The sequence below is a fragment of the Condylostylus longicornis genome, unplaced genomic scaffold, assembly GCF_029603195.1.
Source record: "Condylostylus longicornis isolate FDR11 unplaced genomic scaffold, ASM2960319v2 ptg000043l, whole genome shotgun sequence".
Taxonomy (NCBI): domain Eukaryota; kingdom Metazoa; phylum Arthropoda; class Insecta; order Diptera; family Dolichopodidae; genus Condylostylus; species Condylostylus longicornis.
In genome coordinates this window covers 2,108,956-2,131,296 of record NW_026578012.1, presented here as the reverse complement: position 1 = coordinate 2,131,296, position 22,341 = coordinate 2,108,956, and the positions used below count along the sequence as shown (strand labels likewise).

The following is a 22,341-nucleotide window of genomic DNA, read 5'->3' as shown; positions in this document are numbered from 1 at the left end:
ACAATATTTTTATGTTAAATGTAAGTACTTATAATAAATTTACAAAACATATACAACTGTTCACATGTTATGTATATTAAGTTTTACGTAACGAGTAATTAAACGATAAGTAGGTATGTGTGTATATGAAAATTTGTAATATTTATCAGTTTAGTAAAGCAGAACAGGAAAATGTTAAAACTGAATTTCTGAATCAAAACTGAATTTCATATTAAAAAGTTAGTATGTATGTTTGTAAACACATTTGTATATAAAATAATTGAAAATTTAATGCACGGTCAACTGAAAAAAATACAACAAGTGCAAACTGATGAAGAGAAAAAAAAAATTTTATTTTAATTTGAATTTCGTGAAAGTGTTTAAAAAAAAAAATTGTTTTGATTGTTTTTTCATCATTTTGCAATTAGAAAATAAGTGAGTACTAAAAAGTGTAAGTTTGAAAGAGAAATGTAGGTAACGGTAACAAATAATTTTTCATTTAGAGTGAGTGAAAAATTAAAAGGTCATGTTAAATCCATATTTCGGTACGAATTTTAGAAAATTGTCAATAATGGAATATGATCTAGATAAGTAAATCAATATTGAAATATTGATTTACTAATTATTAATTTATTTTCTGCATTCTGCAGGTGCTCTAAGTGAGATTATTAAAACCCTTTCACTTCCATATATCTTGAAAATTCCTGGATAATATTGATGATGGTAATATTTTTTCGACAATATTCTGAGTATGTACATTCATTCAAAAATATCACAATACAATTAATAATAATCTACACTCAATTTCATTGACATTTAGACATAGAAGTAATGTAGTCTAGTATAATGTAGAATTAGTGTAAAAAGTGAGTAGCGTATCTGCCTATATTCGATGAGCTTCTGAGAAAAGAAAAATTGTTCTTTCAGAAATTTGGGCAAAAGAGCTTTGAATATAAGCGTGGGTTCAAAGAAACTATATTCCCAAACCTGAGTTAGATAGCTAACGGTTATTACATAATTTTCCATTATTAATTTTCTATTATATAAAATTCAATAAAATTTTGAAAGCATTTGGTAAAATCTTGACAGTAAATTTATATTCCTAGTATATGCGTAAGTTAATATTTAAATCGACATAAGGCAAACTTTTGACTTGTCGCCTTGAATTTTGATTAAAAAAAACTATTTAAGCTGCTAGTTCAAAGGATGGATGCCATTAGTTGAAGGATGGATATACATTTATAGCAATAATTTCATTGTGGCGGCGCTAATATCGCCTTTTAACAACCCTCTCAAAATGATACGCAACGTATATATATTTTTCATCGATGTCAATACTAAAATGTTTGAATTTTGATTAGTCGAGATTGGATATTGCTATACATGCAGATTGATTAAATTATACAATACAAAAAATTCATTTTATCCTTTATATATTGCTGGTTAATTGGTAAATCGTCTTTGGTCGATAAGATATAAAATATTCGTAAGATTTACGTATATGAATTACTTCAATCCAAGGAATACCAATATACTCGTATTATGAGTCAACAATTTTTATTAAGGATGCACAGTTAAAATTCGTTTAAAAGCTATTTAATTGATGCAATTATAGTACTATCATTACCAGCTCTTCCAAATATTACTGGATGCTATAAAACAACAAGAAATATATAATAGAAATACTAACACAATAGTAGCAGATTTAAATGCATCCCAATAGCAATTGATTACTAAACGCATAATTTTATTTGAATATTAACAGAAGTGTAAATATGTTAATTTTACCATTATGTTTAAGTATGTCAAATGTTCCTTTGAAAAAGTAGTTTTACTCCAGCATAAAATTAATGAATATTAGAGAATCATTAACATGTGTTTGATATGCTTCCAAACAAATATTTGAATATCATAAATACTTTTTAATAATAAAAATAAAAAACAAAATGGCCAATAATTTTCGTTCATTCACGCAATATGAAACTGTAATTCAAAGTATTTAGTATATTTAATAACTGTAATAAAGTATATATACTAAAATTGCAAGTAAAAACCAAAAACTAACAAAATTATAATTACAAAATTCAAATAAAAATAAAAACAAAAATTATTAGTGACCTTGAATTTTTATCATTGATTCTCGTATAACTACTTGCATTGCATGCCTCCGATGAATCGATTCAAACTCGAATATTCTATAAATTACATAATGATTACGCCATCTTTTTTTTCTTTTGCTTTTTCTTTTGTAAATGACCTTGTAAGAAATTTTATTATTTTATTTAGATGCATTATCGGTCATCCATATTTAACCTTATTTCACATATGACACGAGCTTAAACGTGATAAGAAGAGAGGGAGAAAAAAAAACAATTTTTTTTTGATGCTCCGTGAAATGTAAAATTTTTCTATCTTTTCATATCTAGTTTTAGCGAATTTTTTGTTTTTTTTTATATTTCTTTTCAATTTTTATGAATTTGAATATAAAAATTATGTTAATTTCGATTTTATCACATTTTTTATTTTAATTAGTAAAAAGATTGAAAGAAAATCAAGAGATTTTATTTGAAATATTTTAAATTTAAAAAGAATCTTTTTAAAAATTTGCGAAAATAGATAAAATTGACAAATATTTTGTGTTGACATTTTTGTGGAACTTTTGTTGATAACTTACTTAATAATATCAATGTATATTCATTGTTTTATCGTAGCAACTCGAATTTCGTCAAAATGTTAGTTAACCCCTTTGTCAACTTATCTCTGCATTGGCAACGCTACAAAATAACTCTTAAAAACAATTGTTGCTATGATTATGATGAGAGAAAACTCGAACTTAAATTTTTATGAGAGAAAAATTAGAAGTACAAAAATTTTAATATGTCAACTATGTTTTTGTCAGCAGTCACTTTAAAATATATTTCAACAACAATATGACTGAATAGTGACTGAATTTTACATAATTTTGAAAAAAAAATTAGACAAGTAATCCTAAAAACTTGGATTATTATATATACGGAGAAAGACATGCACAATACACTCACTCGTTCTTATTCTCATTCCATGAGTAAAACTTACGAACGTAATGTCATATTAATTATTATTTCATAAAAATTTTCGAATATAATTTTTAATAAAACACTCAAATGTTAAAAAATATGAAAAAAAAATTGAGTAGGTATCTTGTGTTGTTTTTTTCCAACATTACAAACTCTTTAAATTAATCGGAGTTTTGACTTTTACATTTTAGTGAAATAATAATAAAAAAAATTTGACATTTTGTATTCGATGATTTTGTAAATGATTAATTTCTCGAATAAAGATATGAAATAATTAATATTCCTCGATAAAAATACGATTTTTTGTGGGCGGTATACAGCCATTAAAGACTTCATTTTCAGGGAAAGTCATGAGTATGTACATATGTATGTATATGTAAATTACCAAAATAGTTTGATAGTTTTCGATTTTGTTAATTAAATTGCACGTGTAATTTTTCAAGAATTTAAGGTTTTCAAGTATATACACAATGTTTTTTTATTCTATATATCAGGGGTTACCAAACTACCACTCGCGAGCGAACCCCATATGCGGCTTGCATAAAATTACAAATAAATATGAAAGAATAATTTTTGCAACAATATAACAAATTTCATTTTCATCCAAGTTAAGAACTACATGGTTCATCGAAAACACACGCATAATGGATCAGCTTCAGACCGATTTTGAAATTGTAAACCTTCATTGTAACGGACAGTTGATATTGAGCTTTAAAGGAAAGCATTTGTATATCACTCTTACCACGGATATAATTTATTTATCTACGGAAATTTTTATATAAGTTAACACTGTTAATACAGTCTTAGTTGCACCTTTCGACAAATTTTAATTTTCCAAAATTTGGCTCATACTATCGCGCAGTTTGTCCATGCCCGATCTATGTAATAATTTTATATTTCCTTATAATTAATATACACGAATTTCATTTTTAATTTTGATAAAAGACCTTGATATTCCAATACGTTAAAATTACGTAATTATTATATTAATTATTTAAGAACAAATATAGAAATTCTATTGAGTATCAAATTTGGTTCGTTGAGATTAATTTCATGTGCATGCATATAGTACACAAGTGTGTATGTATTATACATTTTATAAGTAAACACGACCCACCCAAAAACAATAAAATATGAAAATTTTTATATTTTAATTAATAAAAATAATACTACATATGATCACTCAATTAGAATTCAATAAACACTTCTAATTATTGGTTTAGAATTTGAAAAATTTAATTGAAGAAGTTAAGCAAGTACATTAAGATAGAGAAACTTGAAATTATATGCAGAATTAATTTTCTATATGATTGAAAAATATGATTGATTTCCTGTACAGTTTAGTTAAAAATGAATACTCAAAAAATATTCACCAATAAATTATTTAGATCCCAAAAAATTTCATTTCAATTAGAATTACTTAAACAAAACGACGAGCGAACAATCTTAGCGAAAATCTTAGCGAAATTTTACAATTTTATTGCAATTTTAACCACAAAATCTGTAGTTTTACAGCAATACTATTGTAAGAATGCGTGCATAACAGCTTTTGTGTATAACAAATCGAAAATAACATAGATTCCTCAGCAGAACCGAATAACTTAGATATGCCACCTGTAATCGTACACTAAATGATGTCCTGATGATCACGCGGTAGAGAAGCAGCAAAACGGAACATTTGTGCTAATTGGAATGCAGTGAATCTACTGCATTTAACGCTTCAACCATCTAAGCAACCAACAATTGTAAGAATAAAAATTTATTTTTAAAAATATCAAAAATTTACAATTTAAAATTACCAATAAATTATTATGACAATTGTTTTTTAAATTCCATTTTGTAGCAATTAAAGACAATAAAAAAAACCTTCTCAATAAATCAACATTACAATAAATCTTTGCTGATAAATTATTAATAATATAGTTCTCAAAAACAAATTTAGTAATCGGAATAATTATTCATTAAATTGAATGAATTATGATACCCTTTAAATTATTCATAAAGAACTTATCAGTAAAAGAGAAATAAAATCCAAGAAGAAAGAAGAAAATCGCGTAGATCGCGCGAATAAAATAAAAATCCTTTATGCACTGATGACCTTCTTTATCAAAATAATTTAAAAATATTTTGATCTAGTAAACGAAAGAGGAAACAGAAAAAAAAAACAGATGTTAAGTACAAAATTTTCATACCTTAAAATAACCTTGACCGTTATATATGCATGTAAATAAAAAATGGACATTAAAGGAGTGTTCCAATATGAGTGCCAATATTAAATGAAATACAAAAGAAAAATAATTATCAATTTTGTATAATTTTATTATACTTACCTCAAAGGCTAAGTTAAGGTCAACATAATATGGTGTTGTAAAATTGTAATATAACATTGAAAATTTCATTTTAATTGGTGATGTAACATTCATTAAGGCTGGTAATCCAGATGATAATGAAATTTTATATGGTTCATTTAAATCATCGCATATTTCTCTTGATGGAAACCAATAATAATTACCCCATTGTATTGATTTTGGTATTATACCAAATGAATTAATTACTAAAAAATTTATTAAATTATTCAATAAAATTCAAAAATATATGTAAAATATTATTGTTATACAAATAAAATGAAGGAACAAAAATACTCGTATTTTGATTAAAATTGCTTTAAAATAGAATTAATTTTTATTTTATTTTTAAATTTGTGATTTTTAATTCTATAAATTCTATAGTTTTGCTTTTTCCAAACTAAAATAGAAATTTAAATTCAATGGACTTCTGAAACATTTTGGTAAATTAATTTTTTTTAATAATAATTGTGACTATATAGAGTGCATTTATACCTACAATTTCTACGCGTCTCGAATTAGGAAACATTTAAGGGATTTTTGAGAGGAAATTTCTTATAAAGATTTCCATTTAATAGTGGCCAATTTAGTTAAGATTTGAATTTAATATTCGGGGACGAATTTGCACTACAAATTGTTTTGTTCTTATACTTATTTTTTAAATTCTTTCTTACAAAAGGGTTAAGTAGTTTATTTTTCAAAAATGGAGGTTAGAACTGTAAAATTAATATGTCAAATTGGATTAATGTTTTATTAAAAACTAGAATAGGTAGAGTTACCCCGTGTGACAGCCGCATGATAAATGAATTAAAGTGCGGTACGTTAATTTCCATGCAGTTCCATACATATATTACAGTTACCAAATACACTCATATCAGCTGAAAGAAATTTACTGAAAATAATGACCATATTATTATTATCATATTCGCTTATGCAAAATTTCAGCACTATAATGTCAATAATTTCCATAATACGAGTATACGACCAAATAATTTTGGAAATTGTATGACAGTTATCACAAACGCTTATGATATCTAAAATCGCTTCTACTGAAAATAATGGGCAAAATTTCAATACTATAGCTTCAACCGTTTCTAAACTATGACCAAGTAATTTTTGAAGTTGTATGGCAGTTACCACAAGAAGTTAAGAAATTTCAACAATGTTATTATCACACATAACAATCCTAATAATATATTTGCTCCTGCGAAAATTTCGATATTATAGCTTATATAATTTCTCAAATATTCAAATAATTTTTAAAGTTTTAGGGCAATTACCCGGAGCACTGTCTCGACTTCATTTAATTTGAAAAGGGTTCTGGCATTTGTGAAAATTTACAGCTTAGCTCAAAATTTTCTTGTACTCTTCGAATATCCATTCGTACGAATATAATTAGACTTATTTACTAGAATTTTGTAACTATTTCAAATTATAGTAGTATTTTACACCAAAGCTAATTGATTACTAGTAAAGGAAATAAGTCAAAAAATTTATTTGTCGTATTTTTCCTTTTAATTATTACATAAATTTTAGAAAATTACAATATAGTATAGCTGTTAGAAATCACAGTTTACAACTATAATTAACAATTTATACATTATTTAAAATTAATTGAAATTAACCTGTAACTATACACAAAATTTCTTGGTAATTTCAGCATTTTAAGTACATACCAACATTTTACGTAAATTGAATTCATTAATTCAATATTAATAAGTGAGAAAATTTTAATTTATTTAGCAAATTAATTATTTTAGTTTTAACAATGCAACTGATTTAACATTTGACTAAATTAAATACGTCTTGGTGAATTAGAAAAATATAAGCGGAAGAAAACTAAAAAATAAATTCACAGACCTATAACAAATATTATCACTAATAATAACAAATAGGAAAAATTAAATATTATACAAAATATTGATAAACACTTTGTTATACTTTAATTTTTTTGTTATATAGTTATGTTTATTTAACACTAATGTGATAATTTATGTTAGCAAAAAAAAATAGTACCATGTGGTAGCAGAAATAATTGAAAATTCAAATATTGTTGTTGAAAAATCAAAGTTTTTCTAGTAAGTATATCTAATTAATAATAAAATATTTACTAAGATTATAATAGTATACAAGTGAAAAAAAATACGGAATTAAATTTGTATATAACGTGGGTGTTAAAATGCAATATTATTATGTACTAGAAAATTTGAGATTCTAAAAATAATTCTTTTTTAATATTCAAATATAAGATTAACAATAAATTCTTTAAAAAAAAAACTCAATATAATTAATAAAGGGAAAATTGTACTACGTACTATTTGGGAGTAGTTGCATAGGGTCCATTTTGAATTTTGTATTGTAATAGTACTAAAAACTAAAATTTAAATTTAAATATAATAAAGAATTTTATATTTTAGAAATTTGAAGCAATCTACCGGAATAATTATACTCTTTTCAATAATTCCATTTTAAGAAATTTATTATTTCACATTAAGAGTGTTATACGAATTAAAGTGTTATACGATTTCCATTAAAAAGAATATTATATAAAATTCTGGCTTGGAAATGAAACAAAAATTAACTAAATTTCATGGGATTGTAGCATTTGAATTTTAAAATGCAATTCGCAAAACTATATTGAATTTGACAAATTGAAATTTAGTTCAAGGGACCGATCTTTACACTCATTTTCAAATTAACATACAACTATACACATATATATACATATATATTCCTATTTTAATACACAAAACTCAAAATATTATACAAATATTTACTGAGGCAAAAAACTCATAAATAATTTTCTTCAATTTGATTTTCATTTTGGATTCAATTTGATTTCACGGTGCATACTTTTGCATAAACACAAAGTCAATAATATAATCGCATATATACTTAGATCTTGTTAGAAATTTGTTTACCATAATTAAAAAATAATTTTATATCTTCTATCTTATATTATCTTTCTTATATTACCTTTGGTCACTTTAATAATGAAAATTTTACATAAAGTGCATATTGTGTATATACACTTACATATTGTACATTAAGAGTGACAACGATCGCTTTTCTTAACATAAAAGGAATCAGAAATAAAAACTTGAGATCTATGTAAGTATTTTTATCTGAAATGAACATACATACATACATAAATTATGTATAATATGAGCTTATGTTGACTTAATCACAACAATGTATGTGCACAGATCTCATAGAAATTAAGTTTGTACTCGTATAAGTGTACATATGAACTTATTTTATTGACAAATATAATTATAAGGTAAATTTAACAGGAAAAATATTCGAAAAAAAATAAATGATTTTTGCAAGTCTAACACAAAAAAAATGAAATCTACATTCACACATTGTACATACAAACAAAAAATTTTATTTTGTAGATTTGAAAAATCATTTGAGAAAAAAAAATTTCCTCGGTAATAAAGAGTATATTAATTTTCTTATGCATATTTAACATTTATATAATATCCAAGATTTAGTAGGTATTACAAATAAGATCATTTGGGAAGAATATAGTTAACCTTTGCGGGCCGAAACCCAAAAATTCAACTAATAAGAAACGAAGAAATGTGCGCCTATAGTGTAAAAGAAATAAATTTAATTTTTATTCAGTTTTGTTCTTGGGTCTATTTTCAAATAGTGCTTAAAGAATAATTCTGACACATTTATGTATGTTGCCGCTCATTTTGAGCAAATAAAGTTTATAAACTTTTATAATTCAATTTTAAATAATTTTTTCTCAACAAGTTGTGCAACAAAACTTTATAATATCGACTAAAATGACTTCTTACCAGTTTTGCCGAATCATTGAAAATTTCCCATTTTGAGGGAAATTTGAAGTCTTGAAGGGAAAAAGGCCAAAAATTATGGGAAATTCTATTATTTATTTTAATTTCTTTTTTTATTTTTTGACCAAATGCATTTTTAACACTTGATCAAAAATGAAAAAGTGATATTATTTATTTGGAGCTCTTAAACTCATATAGTATTTATTACTTATATTAGAATTTGAAAGTATCTGTTTAGAAAAAATAGGATTTGCAAATGGAAACAATCAGAATTTTTGAACTAAGTGTGGGAAATTGAGTAAGAAAGAGTTGGCAGCGCTGCTTTTTACTTAAAAATTACATTGTTTATATGTATAGCTACTGATATACAACAGTCACATATTTTCTTCTCATCAAGTGAGTAATAAAGGCGAAAGAAATTGAAATAGCATTAGAGCAATATTTCTGTTAAATTCCATGATGCAATAAATTATGATTATAAAATTTTATGTTTAATATTCTAGGAAGACATAATTCATTTTTTATATTGTTGGTTTTTTTCCTATATAACAATACCCAAATATAGTAGTTGCGGCTGTATGCAAAAATTTCAAGAATTATAGTGAATTTTTAAAATTTTCAGAATATTAATGAAAATTATATTAATTATTGTAAAATATACAAGAAGAAGCAGTAATAAGATTTAAACTGTTATACAAATATTTTTTCTTTCAGAAAATTTTAATATAACACAATTCTGATATTGAATCTGAACAATATTATAAGACGACCAGTAGTGAAAATCTATGTATTCTGTTGACATTCAGTACATATATAGGAAATTGAACAAATTCATTCATCACCTGTTCAATTTTAACTAGCATAACATTAGTAAATATTTTAAATAAAATAAAAATAATTAAATATAATAATCAATATAAAATTTATTTTAATAATTATTACAATATTTTCATATTTATAATATAATTGGCATTAAAGGTTATTTTATATTTATTTATGTAAATAAAATAATTTGTTAAATTTGAGATACTCGTAACACACCTCTAATGTATGGCATATGGCGTGTGTGTTATTTAGTTGAAAAGAAAATTTTAATTACTGAAGGTTTGTTAAAAATTTATTCTTGTATATTTAAACATTTCATATACAAACATAGCCACATACGTAAACGCAAATATATTATTAATAATTATATTATTAAATAATTTATTAAATATTTTAAAAGTAATCAAATCAAAGTTAAATGTACAAAAGTGTATAATTAGCGAAGGAATTGAATCAAAAAAATTATTAACAAAGTGTATGTATATACTTAGTCAAGGATTTTTTTTTTGGAAAAATAAAATTCAAGGTTAATTCCAATACACTCCTTAAAATCGGATTCATTTATAAATATGGTTTGATTTATCTTTTTCTCTTTCGGGTTTTTCACGAGAATACTCGTAATGTGATGCTTAAAGAAAATGGTTTTAAAATGAATATAATTTTATTAATTATAATGGTATATTAAGTGATAAGAAATATAATTATATACATATAGGTACTTAAAAACTGAACTTAAGTAATATACTTAAGAAAATAAATTTAGAAAATTTTATAAGGCCTTCAAGTAGAATGTTGATTTAATGATAATTAGGACTAAATTTCAGAAAATTTTTTGTTATGAAAAAATCTATCTATTAATTATAATTTCAGAAGGCTGAAATTAGTATGATGACAGGAGATTATTAGAAGTTTTTATACAACCTGATGCGTGACAAGAAAACGAAATATTTTGCAATTAGTGCACGATAAATTGGCACGATAGGCTACAATAAGTCGCGAATGACTGCGCTGACTCCTGCCCCCTTTGGTTCCCTTAGAAATCTACGATAAATTCGAAAGTTTTCCCATTAAATTTGAAAAAAATGGGAATGGGAAATTTTTTTGGAAAATTTTATGGGAAATTTTTTTTTTAGAGCATTGTAAAGAACTGTTTCAGAAACCAAAAAATTTCATGGAATTTTTATCTGTTTGCATTGTATCTAACATACAACAAACAGTCCCTCAAAAAGTTTTGAAATGTTTTAAGACTTACATATAGATAAAACATATTTCTTCTAATTTTAAGGTCTTTAAAATTTTTTATAAAATCTCTTTGTATCGGAAAAGCTTCGGATCCTAAGTTTTTCTACATATATCGGAAATTCTTCCCGCATTTTTATACCAGTACGAACGTATGTTCGAAGGGTACACTAAATTTGCCTTACCATTTGTAACGCTAAGAAATAATGGTCTGAGACTCAAGTGTATGTTTTTGATCAGCGCCGAATTCTGTGTCGATTTAGCTTTGTCTGTCCACCTGTTCTAACGATAACTCAAAAACAAATTGAGCTAAGTTCACCAAATTTTCACAAATGATTTATTGTAGTAAGTGCATAAAATCTGTTCATGATCGAAATACTGTTTCGGGTAGCTGCCATACAACTTCAAAATTAATTTGACTATATCTTAGAAACTATGAAAGTTTTGGTATCGAAATTTCGTACAAGAAAATATATAAGTAGGACCAATGTCTTTGATAAAAGTCGTTGAAATTTCTTGGCTCTTTCTGGTAGCTGTCACACAACTTCAATAGTAGTTTAGCCATATTTTAGAAAATATTGAAAACACAGAACTGAAACTTTGCATAGATTAATATGGTAATACGGCAACTTAAAGTCATAGTCTGTCCCTTAGTCAGCTATGGTATATGCATTCGCACATAGAATAACAAATTCATACGGATATCACAGAGTTAACACGGTCAACTCTATTTTTTCTCGTTAATTCTCTAAACGATAGTACCTACCATGTTAATGTTACGATATAATATTGTGCTCTATTATTGTGAATCTTTCGACATATATAAATAATTTGTACAAATAACATAACATTTTATTACATAATTATAATATTTATTTTATTCCAGTATTGCAGACAATCACAGTGTCTATTTAAAATGCTATAAATTCCAAAATTATTATATAAAGAATATATAAAAATTTTCACTATTTTAAAACAATTTTAATGAAATTTTTGTATTCAGTCATTAAATTCAATCACTATATTGCAAATGCACATAATATGCAATATATGAAAGTATATCTCATAAAATTTTATATACTATTATATTGTTATATTACTTTTTTATGTAATATGATATCTTGTAATATTCTTATACAATTTACATACATTTTAATGCCCAAAATTCTCTATTATTTATTCCATTTAATAATTGATTTAATTCTTCACCACATTTTGTATTATTATTTTCAATTTTTGCACCAATTTGTACAATACCAATTACATAATTTTTGGAATCTAATTCATCATCAACTTCATAATCAATATATGCTAAAGTATCATTATAACCATTTATACATTTAAATGACACAATCAAAAACAGGAAGCAAAACAACAATTTGAACTTAATATGAAAATTAAATGAAAACTTCATGTTTTTCTTTTTTTTTTTTAAATGAAAATTTTTTTTATAAATCAGCAAAAATTAAAAAAAATAAGAAACTAATATAAAAACAACGAATTCTTTCAACAGCACATAAAAATATACTGTAAATTTTTTTACGATTACGGAAAAACTCGATAAAGAATGACGATTTTTGCTTTTTTTAAAGTGTAGCGAACACGATCAACATTCTTTAAAGACGTCTACGATCAAACTGAATTGAAAATTTTGTTTTTTTATATTAAAGAAAATTGCATTCAAATAATTTTTTGGTCACCAAACTTTACTTACAACAATAAAACGATAATATCGTAGGCCTATAACTTTGAATGGAAGCTTTTAAAATAAAAACAAAATTTTTGTGTTTTTTATTTTCATTTTTCACTTTTTTAAAAGTTTTCTTGATCCCGATTTGCTCTATACATTTTAATATAATATATAAATTTTACGATATTACTGTAGGTAAATCACAGTTATTGTAAGTAATGTCGTAAAAATGATCATGATAAAAATGAAAAAACTGAAAATTCGAATCGGTATAAAAATTACTTTTACTCATCTTACTTATCGTAAAAATTAAAAAAAAAATAAAATAAATATGAACTTTAAAACGCGGTGAATAAAATTTACAACATAAGTGAAAACCAAAATAATGGTAAAGTCATAATAGATTCAGTTTATCCTGCTGTGCTAAAAGCTCTGTATATTATACATATAAATACGTGAAATTTATTAAAATAAGGTGAATTTCAAGTAACTTTTTGAAATCAATAATTAAAACTTATTCGAGAAATTTGGTAGTTTACAAGAAACCTGTCAAAACTTTAAACTAAAAATATTGACATGTATTTCCGACATTAGAGTCGAAATTAGTTCCTACAATTGTAGGTATTCCTATAATTCTAGGAACTAATTGTAAGAGCTAATTGTAAATTGAGTTGTAGGGTTGAAATTATTAATTTGTTCTAGCAAAAGAGAAGTTCTTTTTACCGCAATAATTACGAAGTATATGTATACAAAATTTAGCCTATTATTATTCTTTAATCATCATCGAAATAAAATAAATTTAATGAACTTTTAACAGTCTAATTATTTAACCTTGAGTTCTAAAGGTTCTCAACCTTGTTTAGGTGGTTGCACTGGCAGTTCTTTTATTAAATATTTTTTTGTGATTATTGTATTGAAAAATGCACAATGGCACCATTTACGACACCAATCATTCTTTTCACTTCATTGAGATATTTTTAACTGTTATACGAGTACTTATAGTTGAACGCAAAACAAGATGGTAACACCAATTTAGTATGATACTATGCTTTACCATTTGCAATAACGCATTTGTCTTTAAAAAAATTTATGTTATGATCGTTAAAAGCTTTCGTTTTGCAAGTGCTTTGCCGGAAAATTGCATAAACTTTTTTCATAAGAAATAAAGAAAAAAGTAAAAATTCAAAAAGTTCACTGTCTTAATTATTATTTTTGCTTTACTCTTATTTTATGAATTCATTATTTGTTATTTTTATAGTTTTTATTGACGTTTTTTTTTTTTTTGCAATTTTCGTAAAACCTAACTTTCTGTTTAACTTAAGTGACTGATTTTCAGATTGATGTTAATTAATAAACTGATATTGTTAAGGTGGACGGACAAATTAATTTTGTTATATTTTTTACTTTTTACTTTCATTTTGTCTTACAATAGTTGTAAAACATTTTTAAGCTTCTGTGCGTTTAATTGCCAAATAAAGACGTTTATGAACTTATGATATGAAATTTTGCTCAATACATTTCTAGCAGAATATTATTTTGCTCATTTGGATAAAACAATTGAAGAATTCAATAAAATATAACAATAATTCAACTTTTATAAAATTTAAATGAACAGAATTTTTAGATCAGCTGGCAACAATTATAGAATAAATTTTTGCATGTTAAAATATTTTCTTTCAAAATTATTATAAATTAACAGGAAAAAAATTATTTTATTTTCTTGTTATTAATTTTTAAGATCATTATAAAATTTCTATTGCAATAGATCGTAATAAAATAACAATTTCACGCGAAAATATTAAAAATGTTAAATTAAAATATTCTAATTAGGATAAGCTTTAAAAATATATATGGTGTTACTATTACTTTCAAAGTAAGACTAACAAACAACAACTAATATTTTGCTTTTAGGACCCTCCTGTTTGGGCTATGATATTTTAAAATCAGAAATTCTGAGAACCGTCCAATTTGTACATTTTTATTAAAAATTAAGGGATTATGGCAGGCAAAGTCAAATTTATACACTCGTTTTGAATTTCATGAAATTCTCATTCTAGCGGTGTCTTCTTATTCTCATTCTAGCGGTTTAATGTATAGTCTATATGAGCAGTAATGCTCCTCTTGAGAAATAAGTTTAGTTTCAGAGATATTTTAAGTGCAAAATCATTTTTTTTTTTTTTTAAAAATTTCCATTAAATTTTCTTTAGAACTCAGACAGCCATATGTAATTTTTAGTTTTGCAACTGTTTATTTGCTTACTTATTTTCCATATGTTTATTGTCAAATGCTCACATATGCAACTGTATGATCGCATACAATTAACTAATCAAACAATATTCTATTAAACAATTTGTAAATATTTAAGAAACTGGTTGCAATTAAATAATTTTTAAAGAATTTAGCTGCACACTTATGGCAAGCAATTAATTTGTAAATCAAACTTTAATTACAAAACCAAAAATTGCATGTCTTCCTGAGCCCTTAATATACTCATAATTAGAAATATAGTAAGCAGTTATTACTATTCTTAAAAATGTTCAATGAAGTTTTTAATCATTTTAGAAATAAGATTTTTTAAGGTCTTCTATATAATTCATATTTTATAGAGCGACCCTTCTAAAAACATCTTTAATATTTATAATTGATTTTTTCTTATTTTTCTATAATAAAATATTAAAATAGAAATTTAATATAAAAATTATAATAAAATACTTTTATTTTACTGCTATATAGGTACATAAGGTTTTTTTTTTTACAAATTAAATAAATTCCGAAAATTTTATTATAAAAATTTTTTTTTAAATTCATAAATTCCATTGAAATGCGGATTCAATGCCGCATAATATTCATTCTTTATCTTAAAAAAATAAAGAATTTTTAATAAAAATAAAATATTCAATATGAAAATCTTTATATTTTTCTTTTTAAAATAAATCTATCTGATAATTTAATAAATGGTACTTCAACAAATGTCGTAATTATTAATGAATAAAAATATGTATGAAACCATATTCCATAACTTCCTAATATCGTTTCAATTTCATCAAAATGATTTCCATATGATTTTAATGAATAAAATAATGTTATCCATATTGATGATGTCATATACATTGTAAATGATAATTTACCACAATGTATTGCAATTCTTGAATTTAAAAGTTCAGCAAACATTCCACCATAACCTTTCTGGCACATTATTATCATACTACCAATAAATATACCAAAAAAGAATTTACCAATTGTTACAATACCAGATGCAGCCCAACTTGGTGTATTTTTAAAATATGTCATTGATATTGTTATTAAATAAATACAAAATGCTAATAACCAATATAAAAATGCTAAATGTAATGAAAAATTCCATTCTTTTTCCGAAATTTTATGTAAAATATAACCCATAAGAACACCACCAAAATATGGATTTATTCTTGTCCATGGTTTATTATAAACATATGATTCAGTATTATAGTGTACATCATATCTAAAATAGAAATAATTAAAAATAAATTATTAATTATAAAAGTAAAAATTTGATTTTAATTTAATTTTGATTAAGTTAGAATTTCTGTAAGCTTAACAAGAATATAGCCTCAAAAAATTAATGAAATATTGGTAATTTTCAGAAATTTTCTCACATTTATGATTTATATTAACAACATGTTATTTCTAAAGATCCTATATCTCTTAAAATTATTATTATAGCTACAGACGTATATGAGCCTAATAGAACAAATTTTTTAAAATTGTTATACTACGCAAATCGAATTACTTCCAAATGAAAATTTTTACCAATTTTCAATTATAAAATCAATATAGTATGCTACAAAATTGTACAATCTTATAGAATCACCCTATATACTGGTAAGAATTACCCTATATACTGGTAAGGCATAATTAAATTTTAAACTAATTATTAAGTAACTATATATGTATTAAGTAATTTTAATATTTTTCGCTGTATAACAGTTTCACAGATAATTTTTTAATTAAAAATATAATTTTTTTTTTTTTTTGCAAAAATTTGGGAAATTTTTCGATTTAAGTAAATTTTTGCTCTCATGGAAACTGAATTTTATTTCGAATTAAGGAAATTCGAGCTGTAACATAATTTCTATCAATTTCTATCAATAACAGTTAAAGGACGAACTCATATCGCTTCGAGTTTTCAAAATATTTTCAAGTTGTTAAGATTCGAATAATACAGAATCTACTGTATTTCATTTTCGTACAGAACAATAATAAAATGATTTTATCACAATAATTACTAAATTATTTCAATTCGAAATTGTTATAAAAGTTATAAAAAATATGAAGACTCAGTTCCGAGATAAGCAATCTCTTTTATTTTAAAAAATATATTTTTTGAGTTCGACACTTAATCTTATATGCTTTAATTTTCAAGGAAATTCTTAACTTTATAATACTTTTAATATATTCAGCAAAATTCATAAAAGGTTAATTGTTATACCGCAGCTATTACAGTAAAGAAAGCAATATTTTTTCCATAATGCAATTAAATTTCATATAGATCCCATTGCAAGGCTCTTAATTATCATCATATTTCCATTTTTTTAAATTATAAATGCAAAAATAAAAAAATTAATGTAAACTTACCCAAATGTAAATTTTAAACGATAATAACAATAAAAACTTATTATCATAAATGTTATACATAAAATCCAATATAAAAATTTTGTTAATTTTTCATATTTTGTATAACAGAATAATATTCCTAAAAATATTATATAAAATTGTATATCACATGCTAAATACCACTCCCATGAAGCACAACTATTCTTCATACTATAAATATTACTTAAAAGGAAAATATTTGCAATCCAATTCCTAAAAATTTGAAAAAAAAAAAAATAATTTTAATTATTATACAAAAAATATTTATATAATTAATATTTAAATAATTTTTTAATAAAATATTTGATTACAAATTCTTCTGAGTATACAATTTGAAATATTACAAATTGTAATACTTAAAATTCAAACATAAATACAAATATACTTACTCTTTACAATATAAATCATTGGTCATATTCATATAGTATGGTGAACTTTTATCTAAATAATCATAAACGATATCACTTAATAGAACAGCTAATATTGCAACTGGAACTAATCTACAAAATATGTATATATATATTTTAATTATTAAAAGAGAAACGAATTAAAATCAATATTGAAAGTGTGTATGGAAAATCAACATAAAAAAAAATATTTACAATACTCTTGCACAAAAAAATATGCTAAAAAAAAAAATATTCACAATATCAAAACATGCAATTTCAACGGAAGTATATTAACTCTTATACTAAAATTTATTAATATATACATACCTGAGATAACGGTGACACAATAATTGAAGGTATAATTTAAAATTTTGTATAAAATTATTCTGACGTATAAGTTCAAATCGTTTTTTATTTGATAAAAAATTGTAAGTTAAAAGCATACCACTGTATAAAAAATAAGAAAAAATATGAAAAATAAATAAAAAATATTTTCATAGAATTGAATAAATTTTCAATAATATTGCCAAATATTAAAGAATGCAATATAAGAATGCATATAAGAATTACAAATAATTAAACAAATTGTATAATATTATTTAATTAATTGTTATACTTTAGAAAAATATTAAAATACTCACCTAATTACGAAAAATGCATCAACATAATAAAAACCTTGATAAGTTGGTTGAGCAATAATTTTATCAAATGATATTGCCATATGTAAAATATTTTTATATGTAAACATTGGATACCAATTAACATGAAGGAAAATTATCCAAAAACAAATTATTGTTCTATATGTGTATATGTATGTATATAAGAATTAAATGTAAAATTAATAATTTATTAATGTATAAATAAATATTTATAATAAAAATGAAATTCTTATAATAAGATTTATTTATCTAATTTTGAAGACTCAAAAACTCAGCTGTATAAGTGTAAGATTAAGTTGAACTACTATAAAAATGACAAATTTATTACAAACTGTAATATTATTCATAATGCCAAGTCTAGTTATTAGGAGTCAGGTTATTTAATAATACTATGATTTTAATTAATTCTAAAAATACATGTCTCATATGAAAGTGCACTGCTATATACTATATTGTATAGGCCCTCATGAGTAGACAAAATTTCTTAATGGAGACAACATTCACAGCTCGACAGATTTGGAGTAACAGAGGCTTAAAATCAATCTCAACTGATTTTTTTTACTTCTTCAAATTTTAAGTATAACTCCATAATTGTGTAAGACAGATACATTATTAAATATGATTTGGAAAACTCAGTGCAAGAGCTTTCTCATTTATATCTACATTATCTAAAATAGGTTCAGATTTCGGAATAATATCACTTTAAAGTTCGAAAAATTTGAAATTTTAACTTTTCATTTTTAAAAAACGTTAATTTTCTAGGTGACGTAACATTGGAGCTTTTTCAAATTTTAGCACCATGGCAATTTGGTTTCAATTTGGTGTATGAGTCATCATACTACTTAATCTAGTTTAGGAGTTATTGAGCAAAATAGAGTACTGTAAATTTTATTTTATACTTTAAGAATATCATATGGTGCCTTGCATTGATCCAGCTCTTCGGGTCAGTTTAAACTCAAACAATCTATTGATAAAAGAAGATTTTTAACAAAACACTAAACAAGAATGACAAGCGAAATTATTCTCGTATTATATTCCTATATTGCATACTTACAGGAGGAGAAAACAAAACCAAATCATATTGGAATAAAATAGACACCTTATAAAATGAATCATTGAAATTGTGCTAGTTTTTTAACGGCGACTTATATCTCGACAGAGGAAGAAGGTAGAAAGAAGTTTTAATAAAAAAATTTGTCATACTGATTTTTGACTGACATTTTACTTTTAGTTGCCGACTAGTCTTCCACTATAGTACAAAAAAAAAATTCTTGGTGTTTCCACAATAAGACAATGTAAATTAAGGTTTCTTGGGATAATTTGAACAAGAAGCAGAAAATTTAACTTATTAATCACTAAAAAATTAAATTATAAATTCTATAGAAAATTTAGATTATATAGAAATAAAATACAAAATTAATTACCTTAGTCCTGGTAAACTACTTATATAATTTGATGAATGAATTTCTTTTGTACTAAAAAGCATTTTAAAATTTTTAACACAATTAAAACATGATATAAAACGTCCAATACTTGTTTGTTCAAAAACATCTCCCTGAAGATGCTTTTTAGTATTTTCATCAAATATGGTTTTACGTTCATAAATTAATTCAAATAGTACTGCTAATCCAGATAGAAAAAATAAACTCGAAAATATTGTACTGTAAAAATATTAAAATTTTATTAGAGTCGGGCATATTTTTAAAATACATTTAAACACTCTCAATGCCATGATATTTTTAAGCCTTTTCTTGAATAGGTTTTTATCAGTAAAAAATAAACTACAAACTTGTATTGGCAGACCCCTCGACCTGATACAGAGCAATTGAAAAATTCTTGGAATATATTTTTATTATTTCGAGAGACTGCCGATCATTATACTAAAATCAAGAAAAATTTTGACGTTGAAATGGGACTTTTTTATTAAAATGGTGCTTATAAATTTTTATATCGTACAATATCGTCAACTACACAAAATGTTTGCGGTAGCGGGAACCATTTTAATAATTTTCTTTGTGACCGTTGTAATGTGTCAGGCCGTTTTAACAGACCTGGAAATGAGAGTGTTAAATTTAGAATTAAAATAAAGAACTTACATTAATATCATAATATTTGTTTGTTTCAATAATTCAAATAAATTAAATTTTGGCGTTTTTATATTCATCATTTCAATATTAACATCTAATAATGATTGCCTTTGTAGAATATGTTTTTGAAAATAAATTTCACTAAAATACAAAATTTCTTTATTTGTACATGATGTTGGTATACAAAGTCCAATATGTAAAATTTGCTACAATTATACAATATTAAAATAAAAATAAATTAAAATAGCTACAATGTTTATAAACATTTTGTTATAAATAAATTTTATTTGCATAACTTTAGGATGTTGTTTACTTACCAAATGTTGTAATTTAATATCAAGTTGATTTTGTGTTGTATAATTTGCATAAATAATACGATATTCAACATTAAATGGACTTTTTGTTATAAAAAATTCATCTTGTATTGTACGATTATAACGTAAATCTAATTTTGGTTTTATTGGTTCATTAATTGAATCGCATTCATAACGTGGTACAAACCAAAAATTATCACCCCAACTAAATGATGATGGTACATTGCCAAATGAATCGATCACTATAAAATTTCAGAAAATATTATTTTCAATTTTTTAATTATTAATTTTTAAAATCTTATATTAATAATACAGTAATTAAATCCGAGACATTTAAAAAAGAAAAGAAAAGAAAAAATTTTTTAACTCCCCAAGATTACCAACCAACATTAAAAATTACTCATAAAATTTTTAAAAGTTAAAAAAATCGTTTTGCGTTTAAAGGAGAGTCTTTAGTCACAGTACTTGATTGCAGTAAGGGAGGTTATATGATGGCACAAAATTTTGTATATCTGGGGAACTGAACCTTAAACTGCCTTAACTTAACAATTTCATATTTTTGGTTATTTGTAAAAAATATTGAACAGATTAATAGATAACATTCTATATACAAGTTTTGTCTGAAAATGCTACAAGCCACCATCAGTCTTTTCGAGGAAATCATGTCCCATCAACAGATCTAATTTTTTCCTTGAATTTTAATATTTAAGCTCAGAGTGTTAAAAAAATGAGCTAGTAAATTTTTTGGGAACAACAGAGTTCGTACAATGAACTTATCATATATACTGAAAATATCTTAGAAACTAATTGACGAATTGAAATTTAATATTATAATTTGCTACCGAAACTAGCAGAGGAACTAGTCTTTGATATTCGGATAGCAGAACTTACTGGAATTTTCAATAGAACTTAGTCGAGTATTTAAAATTTAAAAAAAATGTTCAAGGGACATTTTCGTAACCTTGCTTATGTCACAATATTTTGTTAATGGTCTTGAATTGAATAATTACCGTATACTAGCACAATTATTGTGACAACCTCCGTTTTCTTTTAATATCCTCATTCCTCACTATTCGCTATATAATATTGCCACAAGTCCCTATATTAATTTTAATTTTTTCATTCAACATCCTTACATTCTTATATAACATAAATGTCAGTACGATTCCATTTATGCTTTCACAATAAATCCTGCCTTCTCATTTGAATTCATTGTTTTCCAAATGAACCTGGAGAATAGAGAATTAATATTTACGCCGGGTGGTGAATATTTTTTTTTTTCAATTTATAAAAACAAAACAAAAATATTCTTTAATTTAT

General features: G+C 24.1%; 1 protein-coding gene across 1 annotated transcript in view; it reads right to left on the bottom strand.

The window, feature by feature from the left end:
* Positions 1-18,682, bottom strand: part of LOC129610046 (O-acyltransferase like protein-like) — a 31,262-nt gene extending 12,580 nt beyond the window's left edge. The window contains exons 1-5 of the mRNA XM_055522363.1: positions 18,603-18,682; positions 17,962-18,072; positions 15,961-16,205; positions 12,400-12,561; positions 5,366-5,589 (exon numbers count right to left, since the gene is read on the bottom strand). Coding sequence (XP_055378338.1) covers positions 5,366-5,589; positions 12,400-12,561; positions 15,961-16,205; positions 17,962-18,072; positions 18,603-18,682 — 822 coding nt within the window. The remainder of the gene's footprint in view (positions 1-5,365; positions 5,590-12,399; positions 12,562-15,960; positions 16,206-17,961; positions 18,073-18,602) is intronic.
* Positions 18,683-22,341: the final 3,659 nt, after the last annotated feature.